At 36.2% G+C, this 17,812-nt stretch overlaps 1 protein-coding gene across 1 annotated transcript in view; it reads left to right on the top strand.

Annotated features, from left to right (window-relative positions):
• The window catches only part of TBC1D22A (TBC1 domain family member 22A), a 145,807-nt gene that overhangs the window by 56,313 nt on the left and 71,682 nt on the right, over positions 1–17,812 (top strand). The window contains exon 10 of the mRNA XM_010395583.2: positions 8,423–8,498. Within this exon, the coding sequence (XP_010393885.1) occupies positions 8,423–8,498 (76 nt within the window). The remainder of the gene's footprint in view (positions 1–8,422; positions 8,499–17,812) is intronic.

Genomic DNA, 17,812 nt, shown 5'->3' on the forward strand with positions numbered 1-17,812 from the left:
CATATGTGCTTTCATGCAAGGGTCAGGTTTCTGTATCAGGCTGCAGGGTCTACCTGTGCAAATGCAGTGACAGATTGTCTAGGATTTCTAGGCATGCATCAGCCCTGCACTTCTGGTAAGCTTAGCTAAACTGAGAAAATACTCTTTCTTCCTGCCTTCTTCCTGAACACAGCATGGCAAATGTGGTGTGTACAGGGAAAATGGGATATAACTATCTGAGAGGCAGTCTAAAGAGTCTCCACTAGCATTGTATAGCTGATACTGAAAGACAGTACTGCAGTCATGCTCCAGTTTCTGTGTAAGCAGATCCTAATGCCAGTCAGAAATGGATGCTTTACAAATGTGGAAGCCCTGTCAGGGATTGTCTGAAATTCTGGCAGCAGTTATTTCTGTATGTTATTCTCTTCAGTGTTTCAACTGCATGTTCACACTGTGTGTCTGTCCCTCGCTCTGTGAGTTAGAACTTCTGTATGGTAATAACTGTTTACTAATTTCCAGAAATCCAAGTTGTTCAATAATGTCTTGTCCAGGTTGGATCCTCAGAATGGGATAAGACGTGGTGGCTCTTTTTTCTTGAAGGTATGACTATTCCAGGGAAAAGCAATGGTTTGTTTGATAAGAATTGTGCTCTAAAACACTAAAATAACTTTTGAGAAGTCATAAACATGAGAAATTTAATGAGAAATAGGTTCTGCAATTAGAGCAGGCAGTTGTGCCCACTCAAGGTTTAGAATGGCTTTTCTTCTAATGAGAAATGGACAACTTCACCATTTTTAGTAATCACTTATCAAATGATACTCCTAAATGGTATTTTTCGTACTTTATCTGCATGTCATATATGAGACTGAAATCTTCTGGAACATAAGCCTGCCCACAATAGGCAATTCTATCCAGAATCCTTTCTGCCTTTATGCTCAGATGTCTGGTTTATGTCTCTTAATAGTGTGCTGGAGCAAATACTGTTTTATGGTATTTTAAACTTTTATTAAAGGACAGGAAAACTCAAGAGCGGGAGTTCAGAAATTTTTCTTAATTTTACCTACCTTTCTCAATTCAAGAGATTCTAGTAGCTTGCTTGGTCACTGGAGGACTTACATTCCTCCCCAGCAGTTTGAGAAGATTGAATGCATCACTAGGGTACTGTGCATGGATGCCTAGTAAAAATTTCAGAGTCAATTGCAAAGTCTGCTCTGTTTAATATATATCTGTGTTTTCCTCCTATTACGGACTCTGGTAATGAGCAAACAAGAAAGCCAATACTCAAAACTGCTTTAGTATTGGGTGGAATGGAATAGAGTAGGTAGGACATTAGATTTTGAAAATGATTTCAAGGGGATTCAGGAGAGCACAGACAATTAGGCATGTACATCAGGGAAGTTTGGAGAAAGTGTAAAATAAGCAGAATTAATGCTTAAAAGATAAAACCCTGTATTATTTAATATTTTCTGTACCTCCTGTAAAGAACAAATCTGGCAGCTTTTGGAAGGAATCAGTGAACCTGTGAACAACATTATGGTTTAATTTTATTTCCAAAGTGCATTTTGAAAAAGTCCTTTTACTAGAAGTTCATAAAAAAGCTAAGCGCCCATGGTAGAAGCATTGGCTGTTACCACATAGCGGGGAGAAGAGTTTATGTAAGTAGTCCTTGAGAGGAATCATCACTTTGCTACTTTTAAAATGAGCTTGTTCTCAGTATGCTCTATGCTGTTCTAATCTCTTTTGCCTGTCCCATTTTAAAAAGAGGGCTTGAAAGTTAAAAAAATGATAAGGAAACAAGGTAAGTGTGATCAAAGGTATGGAACAGTTTCCAGGTGGTGGATTATGTATGGATTTGGCTAAGTGGAGGAATGTAATACAAGTTTCTAAAATGATGAGGTGCATGAAGAAGGTGAAGAGGAAGTAGGTGCTTTCCATCTCATCTGATGCAAGATCTAGATAGCATCTTGTAATTCTACTGAGTGATATTGTTAGAAAAAAAGAGTGGTTGAGTAACTAAGCTGCTGGGCTACTTGTCCAAGGATGAAAAGCATTTTGCATGGGTTTAGAACCTGAACAATTTGAACTTTTGTTGAAGAAAAAAATCTTCAAACAACTTTAATTATGAAGATACCACCCTGAGTTAGGGAAGTCTCCATGCTGCAAACTGGAAACTGAAAGAATGCTACAAGTGCATCACTCTGGGCTTATTGTGCTCCTACCATCCCCTATAGTCATTTGCTGTTGACTTCTCTTAAAAGGGAAAATCCAAGGTGGTTCATTTGCTTGGCCCACTAGCCAATTTTAACTTTGTAACAATAAACTTTGGTACTTCAAGTAATAGAAAATTGAGGGCAGCAGTAGGATTTATCCTGAGAGTTGTAGTTTTTGTTAAGGATGGGTGTCTTCAGAAGCTTTTAAGGAGGCTATGTCCCTTTGGAGGCCAATAATGTAGTTTTCCAGCCTGTCACTGAGAGTAAAATTTTCAGGAAGACAACAAATCTATTTGTAATCAATAGATGAAATATACTGTGCCATCAGTATGCTTCAGCATAAAAGTATTTTATCCTCTACCTAAAATTTGCAGCGGCAGCTTTTGGGATTGTACATGTTTGTATTTATGATTTCTAGCTGTTATCCAGATTTGAACTGTTGTCTCGCCTATGCTGTAATCCAAAAATATACCCTGAGCACTTTTGTCATTGCTACTTTCTGTAATTTATCATTCATCCACTTGTATAAAACTGAGGTTTGATTACACAGACCACTAGAAGGTTGGATCTTTGGTTCTGGTTCTATGGATACTATTCTAACATGAGAATCAGTACCTACAATTTAATAAGCTGTTGCTTTTTTTTTTTTGTCCTATTATGTAGGAATAAGTAAGATACTGTTTTTCACGTAAAAAATTTTGGGCTGCAATGCTATGTAAATATTTTTCCTGGAATTTAGGAAATTTTGCATTTTCAAAAGTCAGGCTTAACAATTACAATGGTTGACAGACCTTGTTCTTCTAAAGGAAGTGTCTTGGAGAATTATGGAACATGCTATGGACTGTGCTAACAGCATAGTCCAGCACACTCGTGTGTTTGTTCTTGTGCATGCACACTCTCTCTATCCTAAACTGTATTCAGGAGTGAATTTACATTATAATATCTATCTTCAAGAAACATTTTGGGTAAACTGTGCTTCCATTGATAGTGTTAATATACATGGTGGCTATCATTATCTAGTGTCATGCTTCCCTCCCTCCTGCCCCCCTCTTTTTGCATAACTTTGAGAACAAGGTAAACCAAGATTTTTAATAGGGGTTTGCTTAGAGAATTCAGAAATATTTGAATGAAGTACTTAAATGAGTAAAAAAGAATTCAAGAGATCTCTTTGTGACATAATGAGGATAAGAAAACCGTTTTCTTTCAGTTGTTATTTGTTCATGTGACACTATTCTTGAACATACTATATTGATGCATAGGAATTCTTAAATATGCATCAGTAGAGAAAGTAGACATTCAAGTCTATATGTCCATATGATGTATATGGATTGCTTAGTGTATCCTCTATATTTAAAAGCTCTGATCTGATTGATAAAATGAGCAAACAACTCATGAACACATTGTGTCAAAGCTTTCCATTTGCTTCTGTGAATGTTTCTGATATTTTCTTCAATACACTGTTGGTGAACAGTTTGTATGACCTGAAAAGATGAGAAGCATTGTGCCTCTGCTTGGCTGCAGTCATTATGTCAAATTATTGACAGTGTTTTTTCTTTTAGTTTGGCTGGCTCTGCTTCTCCTTCATGGTGACATGAAAGATTGTTTTCCATTCCTCTTCAGCTTGCTGCTTCTTCTCTTAAAATTATCCCATCATCACCTATTTAAAGAAAAAGATGGGGGATTTTCTTCAGCTAGTGCCTGCAAAGTCTCTCTTTCTATCTCACTCTGTATCCCTCTCTCTCCCCCTCTCTCTGGGAGGACAGTCCCAGTTAAATTTGTTATGAGCATTTTTCCAAGTTTTTTCCATTTAGAATTTCTCTACCCTTAAAAAAAGTAAGGAATTACTTAATACTTTTTTTAATGTTTAGTGAAGTCTATAATCTTAGTATTTTATTTTAAATTATAACAACTGGGTTTTGAGAAATCCTGCCAGACCTAGTTGTAGTTGCAGGGAAGTGGGGTGGTTATACCAGTTTCTACAGGATAAATACAGACTACTAACACAAAGATTTGAAGCTGAAACAAGTTTTGATCTCTTGTGACATTATGAAGTCCTAACCTTCTGTATTGTAAGTTGAAACTAATTATGTGTCAGTCTAAACTAGATGTTTTAACCATTCAGCTGTGAAGCAGGTTAGCATAGTTCACTGAAAGTGTGTTGGAAGCTATCTGAGCAGAACGTCAAGGAATTTAGGTATTGCACACCAGTGCATGAATTCTTACATTTATCATGGATTCTGGTGTGTACCCATGCATACTTTGTAATATGTGAATGCTTACTGGAAAGTGTCAAGAACAGTGTTTAGAAAGAAGAGATATTTTATGTGAACTCCTTGTTTTCATCCTGAAAATTTTTGTTGTATTTCCTCATTTGAAACTTTGACCATTGATAATGAGTAAAAGACAAACTCTGAAGTAGTCCTAATTGAGAAAAGGATTGTCTTGGCTCAACAGCCCTGGGCAATAATTCATGAATTTTATGAGTTTGGCATGTTTTTTCTTTTCTGTTTTACTGTTTTTCCTTCACCTATGTAGCGGGTTGGGTTTGTAACCGGGCGGAAACACCAATTTAGTGGAGTGATTTGGTCCAAAATACTCATTACTGTTTATCTTCTGTGAGATAAGAATTAGGAGAAATGCAAAGCAGGGACCAAACTTGAAAGAATATGAAGAAGTTTATTAACAGACCTAAAAGAGGAAAAAAAAATTATACCACCTTCAGAACTCTCCTCCTCCCCCCACCTTCCTCCCTTCTCCCACTGACAATGAAAAAAGACAACCCTTAAGATGTTCAGTCTTTTTACCACTTCCATAATAACCTTGTTCAGTCCATTTAGAAAGAGAAGTCTCTTCTTGCTCATGCTATGAAAACATTATCACAACGAGACAGCCGCCCACTTCCAAATACTGTTCAGTCCATTTAGGAAGAGGAGTCTCTCTGCCTGAGTGTGAGTCCTTTCCCCCGACTTGCAGCTTTTCCCGCAACTGCTTTCGAGGGTCCACTCTTGAAGTTTTTTGGGTACAATTTTAAGGTTGAGCCGTTCAGAAACAAAAGTTCTCTTCACCCATCTCTGGGAGCATTTCATCTCTAGGAACAGAGGCCCTTCTCCTTCTGTGGGAGCAAAGGGTCTTCCTCATCTTCATCTTTAGGACTATCTCTGGGAGCATCTCTAGGAACTGAGGTTTTCTCCTTTTCCATTTGGAGCAAAAGTCCTCATCGCTTCCATCTCTCCCTGTCCAAACTTCTCATGAGATTACAGCATCTGCCTATCTCAGCGCAGGTGCTTTTGCTTACGAGTTGAACACTCCACCCCCCAGATCTCACCTCGGCCTTGCAGCTGGAATGTGGTTTATCGCTGTTGGTCACCTGACCTCTGCCAGACAGCGGTGCCACCTTTGCTGAAATCTTGGCCGCAGTGGAGAGGGGGGCAGTTTCCGAGCCGCTCTGGCTGCCCACAGCCCTACTGGGGGGGGTCATCCTGGAGCCGTGGCCTGGCCCGGCCTGGCCCGAGCAGGGGCCGGGCCCACTGGCCCCCGCTCAGGCCCCGCAGCCACCTGTCCCAGCACTGGAAACGAGAGAGAGCCTGGGGGGGAGTTTGTCTATTCTTAAGTGTGGATCACAGAGGCGGTCACTTTAAGTGGCTTAAAGAATTGTCCATATTCAAACTGGCCAGCTGATAGGTTCTATCACGTCCCAGAGGAAGCTGTAAGCACTCCTTAGCAAGGACATCCCTTTTGGGACTATGCTTGCTAACCTATGACAACCTATAAGCACAAAAGAAGCAAGAATAGTGGGTAACAGAACACCTTTTATTTTTACAAAGTCCTTCTCACAGTTTCAGGAACTCCAGAAAGTCAACTACAGGTATCATAGGAGGGGTGGGTACAACACAGTTTAATTAGAAGAGGGGACTGGGAAAGCCAATAAAGATCTTTCCAGTTTAGGTGAGTCAGCACAAGTAGAAGAGTGACCCCCAGCTGTGTTCATTTGCAGCCAAAATAATGAACAGAAAAATAAACAGACGAGAGATCAAACATAGTGAAAAGCAAATTTACCTGTTTTCAAATCAAGATGGCAGTTTTGGGTTGCATTTCCAGGTGTGTATGGAGTAAATTAGGCTTTGAGAAAGAAAGGAGTTTCAGATTCATAGATCACAGTCAAGAGTTGCACTACCTGGGGAGAGACTAATGATCGAAGCACTAGTGTTTTAGCTCTGTGTTGATTTTCAGTGTTAAATACAGGAACATTCTTTTACGGGGAATCTGTTACAGAGGAAATAATTAAATACCATGTTATTTATAATAATATATACCAAATAAATGTTGCTGTACTTTGAGTGCAGTACTACTTCTAGAAACCCCAGTTAACTTTGTTCAAATAAATAAATAGAACAGTGTATAAGCATTTTGGGGGGGGAAAAAAGCGAATGCGGTTTTTGTTTTAGGAGCACGTCCTGTAAAGAAAATGATTATGATTTCCTAAAGATGCTGTATCCTGGATATTATCCGTAGCTAATACAGGTGTGTGCCAGACTTGTATAAAAGGCAGTGTACCAGTGCATGGGATAGTTTCTTTCTCCCTGAAATGAGGTTATAATAGATCTGAATTCTGTGCGAGTCTTTCCATTCTTTCAGTTTTGGTGCTTTATTGTACTACAAGGATACTCATGTTCTTTTTGAGAATTAATGTCAAAAAGGTGAAATTGTTGCCTATTTTACTTGGTGATTCCTGTGGAAAATTAAAAAATTCAGAGAATTATTTTTGCTTCCTCATCCATACTGTTTTGGTTTATATGTTGAGTTCTAATATTAATTACTGTGAAAGGGCTACTGCTACACCAGTAGAAAATTTTGCTATAAATTTTAAGATAGCTACTACTGTGGTCAGGTACAAGTGATCAGAGCATACAGTAGACTTTTTGATACTGTAAATTACTTGTTGGCTGATGTACTTACAGAATTATTAGTGTATCATTTTGCCTTGTGACCTTTTAGGCTTCACACTTTATAGGAGTTTTACAGAATCTGAAGATTAAATTGCAATTCAGTTTCATAAGTCAAATAACATCTAAAAAAACTCCATGTGAATATAGTCAAAAGGGTCAATAAGACTTTTGTTTCTAATAGAAAACCGTATCAGGATACATAAAAATGAACTGATAATCATCTCTTTTACTCTAAGACCAAGTAGAAATTTGAAATAAAGACAAGAAAAATTAATATTTCCATGTAAGTGAAAAAAATTTTAGGGTAATTTTTGGGATCACTCAGCTCCAATTGATAAAGGAACTACTCAAACAGTAGCAGTTGAGGCAAAACATTCTTTACCTTTCTTTTCTGTGTATGTGGTGGTTACACAAAAAAAATTCTACATAGCAACTTTCTTTTAAAATATGGATGTGTAATTTTCTTTTCTTGAATCTCTCAAGAACCACAGAAAGATAACTGTAACAAAATGAGCTGAATGGAGGGATTGTCAATTAAATATTCAGAAAGATTGCTGTATATTTAAATAATTTCATTATTTTAATAGATTGATCACTTTGTGTTTCAAGCAGAGATATCTTTTTTGCTCTCATTATTTAAAACTCAAGTCTATATTATAGAGCTGCAATCTGCAAATTAAAAATCCATTTAGAGTTAATCCATTCAAAGAAATATATGCAAATATAATGCCTTTTTAGCTACTTAGCTTGTGTAATAGATTTTGATTTATGATATTAGCTGTAATCTTGGGTTCAGAACAGTTATGAGTACATTAAAACAGACTTTTGATTTCTTATGCTGCTTGAAGTTATCACTCTGCAATTCTAAAGATCACATTCTTTCCCTGTCTCTGATTATAGGCTAAATTTCCATATTTCCTACATTATTTGTAGAATTGTAAATTTATGAGAAAAAAATCACCTTAAAAATCTCTAGCATGGCGCATTTTGGCATGTAAGATGAGGGCCTTTTAAAGTTACTTGGATTTCTGCAATAAAGTAACTCCACTAGATTGGGAAGTAGAGAGCAATTGATGCAGGAATATCTATACAGAATATACTGTTAGAGGTGGGAACTCACAGGACTGTACAGTGTGATGATTTACTGTTTTACTGTAGAAGCAGACCTAGGAAATATAGATGCTAAATAGAAACACCGTAAGAAAACAGAGAAAAATACATGGATTTAAGAAAAGAAACCTTTTTTGCTTTTCTGCAACTAGTATTTTTATGTGGTCTCCTTTTTAGGACAACTACACATTTGCACAGCCAGGAATTCAGAAGAAAGTGAAGATGTTGGAAGAACTTGTTAGTCGGATTGATGGTAAGTCTCAAAGGCTAAACTAATTTCTAACTGATGTTACATTGAATGTGTTTAGTTAAAATGTTTGTGAGAAAAGCCAGCATCATTGCAGTTGCCTGCAATGGTGTGGTAACATCTCCTTCCTCCGGTGAGGTGTCATCATTAGTTTGTGGCACACTGGCCTTTGTGGATGACTGTTGTGTATCATTTAAAAGAAAGCCACTAGAGCATGAGCCTCTTTCATTACTTTTTATTAAGGCAATATAATCCAAATTCAATGGCAATTTCTTCACAGCAGAGTAATGACCACATACAAAAGGCAGCCAGTATTCATTTCCCATTAAGCCTCAATGGTTGTTGTAATGTGGGCAAGTCACAGTGGTTGTTTATGGTTGTCCTTCGGCACTATGTTTTGTGCCTTTGTGCATCATTTTGCTATCTGGAATGCTGCATAATTTCTCTGTGGAATCCAATTAATTATGAACTCTGGAAATAACATCTTTAATTTTATAGATAAATTACAGTGTGTGCAGGGGTAATTTTAGATTATGCTTTCATGTTTTAGCAGCGCACTTTGAAATATTTTCTACCTTCATCCTTAAAATGATTCCTTTCATGAAATGCTGACTGTCATATAGCTAGAATAGAGTTTAATTAAATGAAATGCAAGAGATAATGCTTGCCCATTCTAAACATACTCTCTTGATAGTTTATTAAATTAATGAACAGGGTATTAACAAAATGCAGCCAAGGAGAACCAGGCATATATTTGCAACACTAGCCTGTCAGTGATGACTTAGAAAAAATATTTCTTCTGCAGCTTAATACTTGATAATCTTCTTGGAAACATTAATTCCCTCTTTTTGTTACATATACTGTGAAGGTTCTGTTGTGCCAGTGCTGGCCGTAGGAGATTTTGTCTGCTTGTGTATACATCCTTAATATTTGATAATGGTCTTTGTGTTTTTCTAGAATATTAAAGTATTTTTAATGATCAAAAACCAAGGGCAGGAGAACAGTGTTTGTCTAATGTTACATTATAAACTTAAATGTATGTAAAAATTTTTTTCGTAGGTATATATTTTTTTTAAATGCAAGTGAATATGAAAAATGTAAGGGCATATTTCTGTATATTGGGTTGCTAAATATTTCTATTAAAAATATAGGTAAATCAGTGTATTTTGTTACTTCAAAAATAATCTAACTTCTTGTAATGTGACTTTTTATATGTAATTTTAGTCTTGTGCCAATATTGATGTTTACATTTCAGAAACAAATGATTGTATAGTAAATGAAGTGTCTAATTAAAATTCCTATAAATAGACTTCCTTAACTTGGTCAATGAACATTTATATAAACAAATTGTTTAACCAAGTTTTTAAAACTAGAAATAGCATTCTGATTGCCAACTTTATTGTTTGATTTAATAAAAATATTAAGTATAATGCAATATATTATTGTTTAGTTTAAGGAAAAAAGAAATCCTGAAGTCCTATTTGTACCTTCAGTGCTTTAGGGATATAGTTAAATAATTTCTCTCAGTTATTAGGTTTTGGAAGCATTATTTTTAAAGCTTCACACTTTAAAAAAACAAGTCGTCTTATAGGGTCCTTTGATGATCCTTTGTAGCTGAAAGTAAAGTGTGGATTCCTGTTTTTTATCTAATATAAAATAAAGTTGTGAGGTCTTTATAATTTTTTTGGTAGTTCTCAGTAGACGTCATGAGTGTTTGCTAGTAAATATTGATGGAAATTTAGAACTGCTTAGGTTATATGGGGCCTCTGGAAGTCAGTGTTCCAAGCCTTTGCCCTTGCCTTGATCACTCTTTATCTAATGGGACAGGGCCAACTTAGATCAGGCTTAGATCAGGGACAGGGCCCTTAGATCAGGCTGTGTGGAGTCTTGCCCTGTTGAGTTTTGAGTGATTCCGAGGATGGAGATTCTGCAGCTTCTTTGGGTAAGAATATTGGAAGATTGACTACTTCTGCTGACATTTTTTTTTATATAAATAATTATTTTTTTAAATGGAGCTTATGTCTACCAGCTTTTATTTTGTCTCAGTATACCTCTGAGAAGAATTTGGCTCCATGTTCTGTACATGCTCCCATTAGGTAGTTGCACCTATTCATAGACTTTTTTTAAGGTTGAGCAAACGGAGTTCTATCAGCCTCTTTTCATGTGTGAAGTGCTCCAGCTTCCTCTGCCCCCCCGGGCTTGCTCATGTGTGCCAGTGGCACAGAATTGGAGGTAATGCTGCAGACATGGTTTCCCAAGTGGCGAATACAGAGAAAGAATCACTTCTCCTGACCTGTTGGCTTCTTTCTTGCTTAGAAAGCCCAACATATATTTGGCCTTGCTTTCTGCAAGGACATTCTTGGGTACAACCTTTTGTCCATGAGGATCCCCAAGTCCTTCTCGGCAGAGCTGCTCTCCATCAAATTGTGCCCAGGCAGTGCTTGTTGAATGAGACTGTTCCATCCCAGAGAGAGGACACTTGCCTCTCCTGAACCTCAGGAGGTTCCTCTTAGCCATTCCTTCAGCCTGCCAAGGTTCATTCAAATAGTAGCCCTCACTTCCAATGTGTCAAGCACTCCTCCCCACCATTTGCAAACACGGAGCTGTGCTATCATTAGTTTTTAACAAAGGTATTGGCCCCAGTGCTGACTTTGGAGGGATACCATTAGTTATTAGTGGTCAATTGGGCTTTGTATTGCTGATCACAACCTAATTTATAATGCAGGGGTACAGTTAAAAGTTTTGGATATTAAAGATACACATTTTTCAATATTCTTTGGGCTGTTGCTTTTTGTCTAGAAGACTGTCCAGTCAGTTACTTTTTTTTGCAAGGAAAGCACACCAAAGTATGTGTAAGATCAAAATAAAGTTTTAGTTGTTAATTAGACAATGCTGGTTGTGTACTGCAGTACATTTTGGATGCCTCAGCTCAGGGATCCTGAACTTGTTGGCTTTTTGGTGGAATCATGGCATAATTTGATTGAATATTATGGTTTAGTCTTAATTTCCTTTTTGCTTTTGTCTTTTTATACTGGGTTTGCTATACTGCAGTTAAAGGAAAATGTATGGTTGATATAAATTCAGTGGCTTTGCCTTTTAAAAAAGCCTCTCATGATCTGTATTTGCTGTACTTATCCTAAGTACTCATTAAGGTTACTGTGCAAGAAAATAATATTCCTGTTGGTACTGTGTCACATTATTTTCTCAATGCTGGGTAGCTGCATGGTTATCATGGCGTCCCACAGTGGAAGGGAGAAGAAGAGAGATCCAACAGGCAGGCATTGTGCAGCACGATTCCTTTATTTAATTATTTTGCAACTCTTTTATAGACTTTTTTCTTCATAGTCTAATTGGTCAAAGGATCAGCCACCCCCCTGGGGTGATTGGCTAAAATCCTAAAACATCCATTGTCAAAATTGTCAAAAAGGTCATACTCATGTGACATGCTATCTTCCACTTTCACTTCATTTAGGCTAGAAAGCAAAGAGGCATGTTGTAGGAATGCCCAAATTAATTCAGGATTTGTGTTTCCAGAATTTATGGGTGCTTAGCACTTGGCTGGTTTCATGCTTGGAAGAGTCTAAATTTCTTCAATTTACTGTAAGACAACTGGTAATTACATGAGAGTTTGAGGTAGCCATTTGGAGAAGGCTTTTGTAGATAAAAGATGTGTGGGGATTCCATAAACATTGATAAAAGATGTTAAAATCATGTAGCATTCTGTCCAAATTAGCAATAAGGCAGTTCTAGGAAAAAAGCCTTAGCCTATTGTAATGTTAAATATATTTTTTATATATGTTGGCTTCTTATTAGTATTACAGAAAATTATAAAGGCAGTATTGACAACTCAGTATAAATATTCTGCAACTTGTGTGAGGATAAGTTTGAAAAGATTTTTTCTGCATGTTTTCTAGAACAGCTCAGGCCAGGTTTTGCATTTGTGTTCTGCACAGTCTGATCTTATTTTCTCTTGTAGATAAAGAAATTCTATGTTATTACTGTTTCACATTTTTTCACCAAAAATCACCAATTTTTGTTGTAGAATTGGCCCTTGAATTTTAGTAACAAGAGATGGAAAAAGGCAGAAAATTATTAAAAATAATAATTAAAAAAGCCCTTACTATTGCTGTATATACTTCCCCCCTTCTCTTGAAAATGGAAGTGATGGAAGAATACCTAAGAATATAAAACGAGTGCTGCATTTTAACTTTCTCATAAGGAAGTTTATCTAGAATTTAGCTACATTTTTCAAAGGTTCAGTAAAATTTCAGAATTTCTGCTGTTTCCATTGTGAATGCATCTTTTGATTGTTCGTTCTGGACAGTTACCCCAGCTATTCCTACATATGACGTTTTCATTGGGACAATTTCTAATTGATTTTAATGTAAAAAAAAAATTAATAATTTTTTAAGAGGAAGGTATTTTTAGTGCAAAATTTAAGTTGTTATATTTGGATTGCTTCAAAGAATGACTTTTAATAAATACTGAGTAGTATTGTTTGGGGAAACACTTTTAGTTATTCCTAAGTGCAGTTAAAATGCTGTTTCACCTTTTAAAACAATGTTCTATTAATAATTTTAAAAGTCCTATTTTTCTTATTGCTGCCATGTTTTACATGTATTCTCATTCACATCAAATGACAAATTTGATAATGCCTTTTGTCTTAATGTTCTAAGCAAATTAATCTTGACTCTACTAATCATACTTTATTTACTTGCTTCTCTTGGGTTACAAATATCTTGGTTGGCCAGTTATCTAAAGTTCTGTAGATAATGCCACAACTAAGGACTTGTAATAAAGTACTTTAGTGTTGTGGCCTTAAATTCATATTTTGCGTAGTTTTGCTACTCACATAATTTTTTAAAATATAACTCTCTTCTAAATAGTTGTTATGTATAAATATGTGCAAATCAAGTTCTTCCTGAAATGTAGTCAGTTAAAACTTTTTCATTTTTATATGCATTTTTGTTTAACCACAGTGAAAGAGCTTATTTAATTGTACCATTCTGCGTACTTCTCATGCTTTGAAATATTTGCTGTAGATATGCCTGAAAGGTTGGTTGGTAAAGCTCTCAATATTTATGTATAATATGTTTTCTTGTTTAATTGGAGAAGTTTATAAAACACTGTTCATTAGAATAGGATTAGTACTGGTGGGATTATCCTTTCTAATGTCTGAGTTTATTTAAAAGCTGTGTGTTTTTTCTGGGCTGCTAAAGTTTAAAATGTCCACACTTCACTTGGGATTCTTACAGTTTCTTCTCTGAATGTTGTGTGGATGTTTTGCATTCAGCAGGAATCCCAGGAGATAAAGGTGCCTATTCCCATAGAGCTGTCCAATGCTTCCAACACAAACGTTTCGCAGTTCTGCTCAGAACTTAATTTCATATGACGACTTAAGCCAAAAAGTACTTAGAGATACCTAATGAGTATTTTTAATGCTTTCATAGTTTCTGAAGGACATTCAGTTTCTCTGCTGATTGAACTTTTTAAACTGCAGAGAAAATGGTTTTGCTTTTTTCTTTAAGAAAATCTGACTCTCAAAAAGGCAAAATATCAACCAAGACTAATACATTTTCTTATTAATCTGTTTACTCTTGTTTAATAAGAACTCACAGAACAAGTTATCTGTTCAATATATGTGATAGATATAGATTAATTAATTTGGTATTTAATTTGAATCTTGGGTGATCATACAATGAAGTGATAATGAAACTGTGACATTTGATCTATCTTTGTTACATATTCAATCACGCTAATGATTTTTTGTTTGATGGTTAAAGAATGGATAATTGTATGTGCAAAATTATGTTCATGTTTAATTATATTGTAAAACATTTTACTGACACCAATAACTTTGAATTAGGATTGTGTTGAAGTATCTGGAAAAAAAAGCTCTAATTGCAAGAGTTGCAAAACTGGTATACTCAGCCATGCGAAAGCATTTGGAATTGGAAATGGACATAGAATTTATTTAGACCTTACTGCTGCCATTGAGAATGAGTGATTAATAAGGACCTTGTTTCTTGGTCCATCTTTATATGCCAGATTGGTGCTAAAGTGATTGAAAATCTTGTAAGCATTTCATAATTGTTTTAATTAATTTGCACTGTAAAGCTCTTTCACATTTTAATAAAGCTATTTTATTTAGCTCAATAGTAGTTATTTTATATCTGACTTTATGGTTGTAATTACTGTATTATACTTTAATCCACTTGTAAGTGCTGTTCACTGGGCATTATAATTAATTCATATATCTTTTAAATAATATTTTTATATTTTACTGTGGAGATTATATTTGTATGCTATTACAGAGTTCAGAGATCTTAGCAAGAGTTGAGACTGACTGTAAAATAATTTGTGAATTCCTGACTGCTGTAAGCACTTTAAGTTTTAAAAAGCCAAAACTTACTAGTTTCATGGCAAATTAAAAAAAGAAAAAAGGGAAGAAAAAAGATGTTTCACGTGATGGGGAATTTAAAAAGTGTCAGGCATAAACCCTTTTATGAATGCACACAGGTATGATTTAGAAGAACAGGGTAGAGAAGTAGAGAAGTAGAAGTGTCTCATCAAACATATTTTTCTCTGTTGTTCGTTTTACTCAAAATATTAAGTTTGAGGTCTATCTGGAAACCAGGATTTTTTTTGAACTTTGAGCTAGAAGGGTAGGTCTTTTTTGATTACTACTAAATGTTTTTCCTAGTATTTTCTTCCATTTGGTGTTACATACCACAGAGTTGTTACTTTCATTTGATTCCATGAGGCAACTAGGCCTTTTCTTCCCCCCTTCCCTCCTCTGGTATTTCTTCTTTTGCTTCTAGTATTTTCTTCTTTTGCTTTGGTAGCAGTGTCTTGGGCTTTTCAGTATTAGAGTATATATTTTGTGTATGATGAAGATGCTTCTCAGTCATAGCTGTGAGTTGTATGTTTAGTGAGCTAAATTCAAATAGACCATTATCTTTAAATTGTAGGCCATGAAAAGAATGTAATTGGTAATATTTCTGGGTTTCTGCCGATCATATTTTCATTTCTAGGACTTTTCAGTGCGTTTTAAAAAATGCTTTTATTGTAGTTTTTTACAGTGGACAATTTTAACCAGTTATAAAAATAAACTAAATCTGGAACAAGATATAATCAGCATGTAAACATTTTACTTGGATCTCTACTATTACTTAAAGCGGAACTATGTATCATGATGAGATCTTGTCTTGAGGTGCACATCTTTAGAATGTCTTCTTCAGTCAGCAGGAACTTCTTTTGTAGTTAATGTATTAATAAAAGTTAATATACATAACTACTAATAACTCATTGCTAAGCTGTTGTCTTGACAGAATTACTTTTGTTCAGAATTTCACATTGGGGGTTTTAAGCCCTTATCTGCATCTGGTAGCATCTGGTGTTGAGATTTTACTTCAAACTCTTACCTTTGTGTCCCATAAACATCCTGGCTTTGAACAATGTAGAAATTATTCAGAAGGAGAGAGAATTAGCTTAAAAATTAGCTTTCAATGGATAAGAGTACTAAAAAGGAAGCCAGCCATTGACTGGTGACAAGGTTCTTTCTTTTGGACAGCAAGGTTCTGTATGTGGGAACTGTAACATAGAGATGGAGTGCACCCTCAGTCAGTTTGCACCAAGTCAGGTGGGAGTGTTGATCTGCTGGAGGAAGACTCCGGAGAGGGATCTGGACAGGCTGGATCAATGGGTCAAGGCCAGTTGTGTGAGGTTCAACAAGGCCAAATGCCAGGTCCTGCGCTTCGGTCACAACAACCCCAGACTGCCCTGCAGCGTGGGGCAGAATGGCTGAAACTGCATGGCAGAAAAGGGCGGGGGGGTGCTGGTCAACAGCTGGATGAACATCAACCTGTGTGTGTCCAGGTGGCCAAGAAGGCCAGTGTAATCCTGGCTCGTATCAGAAACAGTGTGGCCAGCAGGACCAGGGTAGTGATTGTCTGGCACTGGTGAGGCGTTCAGCTCTGGGCCCCTCACAACAAGAAAGACATTGAGGTGCTGGAGTACATCCAGAGAAGGGCAGTGGAGCTGGTGAAGGGTCTGGAGCATAAGTTTGATGAGGAGTGGCTGAGGGAGCTGGGAGTGTTTAGCCTGGAAAAGAGGGCCAGGGGAGACATTATTGTTTTCTACAACTGCCTGAAAGGAGGTTGTAGCCAGGTGGGAGTTGGTCAGTTCTCCCAAATAACAAGTGACAGGATGAGAGGAAATGACAAGAGGATGTTGTGTTAGGAGAAGTTTAGGTTGGAGATCAGGAAACATTTCTTCACCAGAAGGATTATCAAGGACTGGAACAGGCTGCCCAGGGAAGTGGTTGAGTCACCATCGCTGGAGATATTTAAAAGATGTGTAGATGTGGCATTTAGGAACATGGTTTAGTGGTGGGCTTTAGTGTTAAGTTAATGGTTTAGTATCAAGATCTTACAGGTCTTTTCCGGCCTAAATGATTACATGATTCCATGGAAAACAGGAGTGCTAGCGTGTTTCTACAGCATGTTTTCATAGGTTAAAGATCGATGCACAAAAATCATTGTGCATGCAAATGGCAATGCCAATAAGCTCCTGTGGCAAAGATTGGCTCATTATTTTACTTTCTTTTTGCTTTGGTATCAGAGCAGTTACTCTTGCACTTTTTAAGAAAAATTGTGTGGCTTTTCATGAGAAATACTCATTTTCTTTGTTTTGTTGAACTAAAACGCCTCTTTATGACAGATTGTTAGCTTACCTTCATTTCAGATAATTTTTAACACCTAGTGCTTTTTATAGTTACTATTTATATTTACTTATTTTATATTTATTCAATTTTTATGTTCTTTTATATATTTTTATTTTATGACAAATGTAAAGTATTGAAAAAATAGAGTTAAAAACGAAGTGCTCAGGGTATGAAATATGACTAAAAAATAAACTAAGTAATAGTCAAAATTTCAAAACTAGGTCAAACATCAGAAACGATTACTAGGATTGATAGGAATCTTTGAGTAAAGGTGAACACCAAAAGGCTAATGTTCTGAAGTGATGAATTGTACAGATGGATGTGGTGATACCATGCTGTGCTACAGTAATTTGGCAGTTCACGCATAATCTTACATTATTTTGCGATTCCTCTTTGCTTATGTGTAAGCTTGCTTAGGGGCTTGTTCTAACAGCATCCTTCTGTCAGGACAGCAGAGTCATGCTTTAGTACAGGTTGTTTCTGTCCTTAACTGTTTAGTTCATAATTCTCATAATCATATAGATTTTAATTTTGAAATCAGTGAAACAGCATGAGACACTGACGTTGAACATGAAGAATAAATATGTGTATGGAC

This window comes from Corvus cornix, chromosome 1A, assembly GCF_000738735.6.
Source record: "Corvus cornix cornix isolate S_Up_H32 chromosome 1A, ASM73873v5, whole genome shotgun sequence".
Taxonomy (NCBI): Eukaryota; Metazoa; Chordata; class Aves; order Passeriformes; family Corvidae; genus Corvus; species Corvus cornix.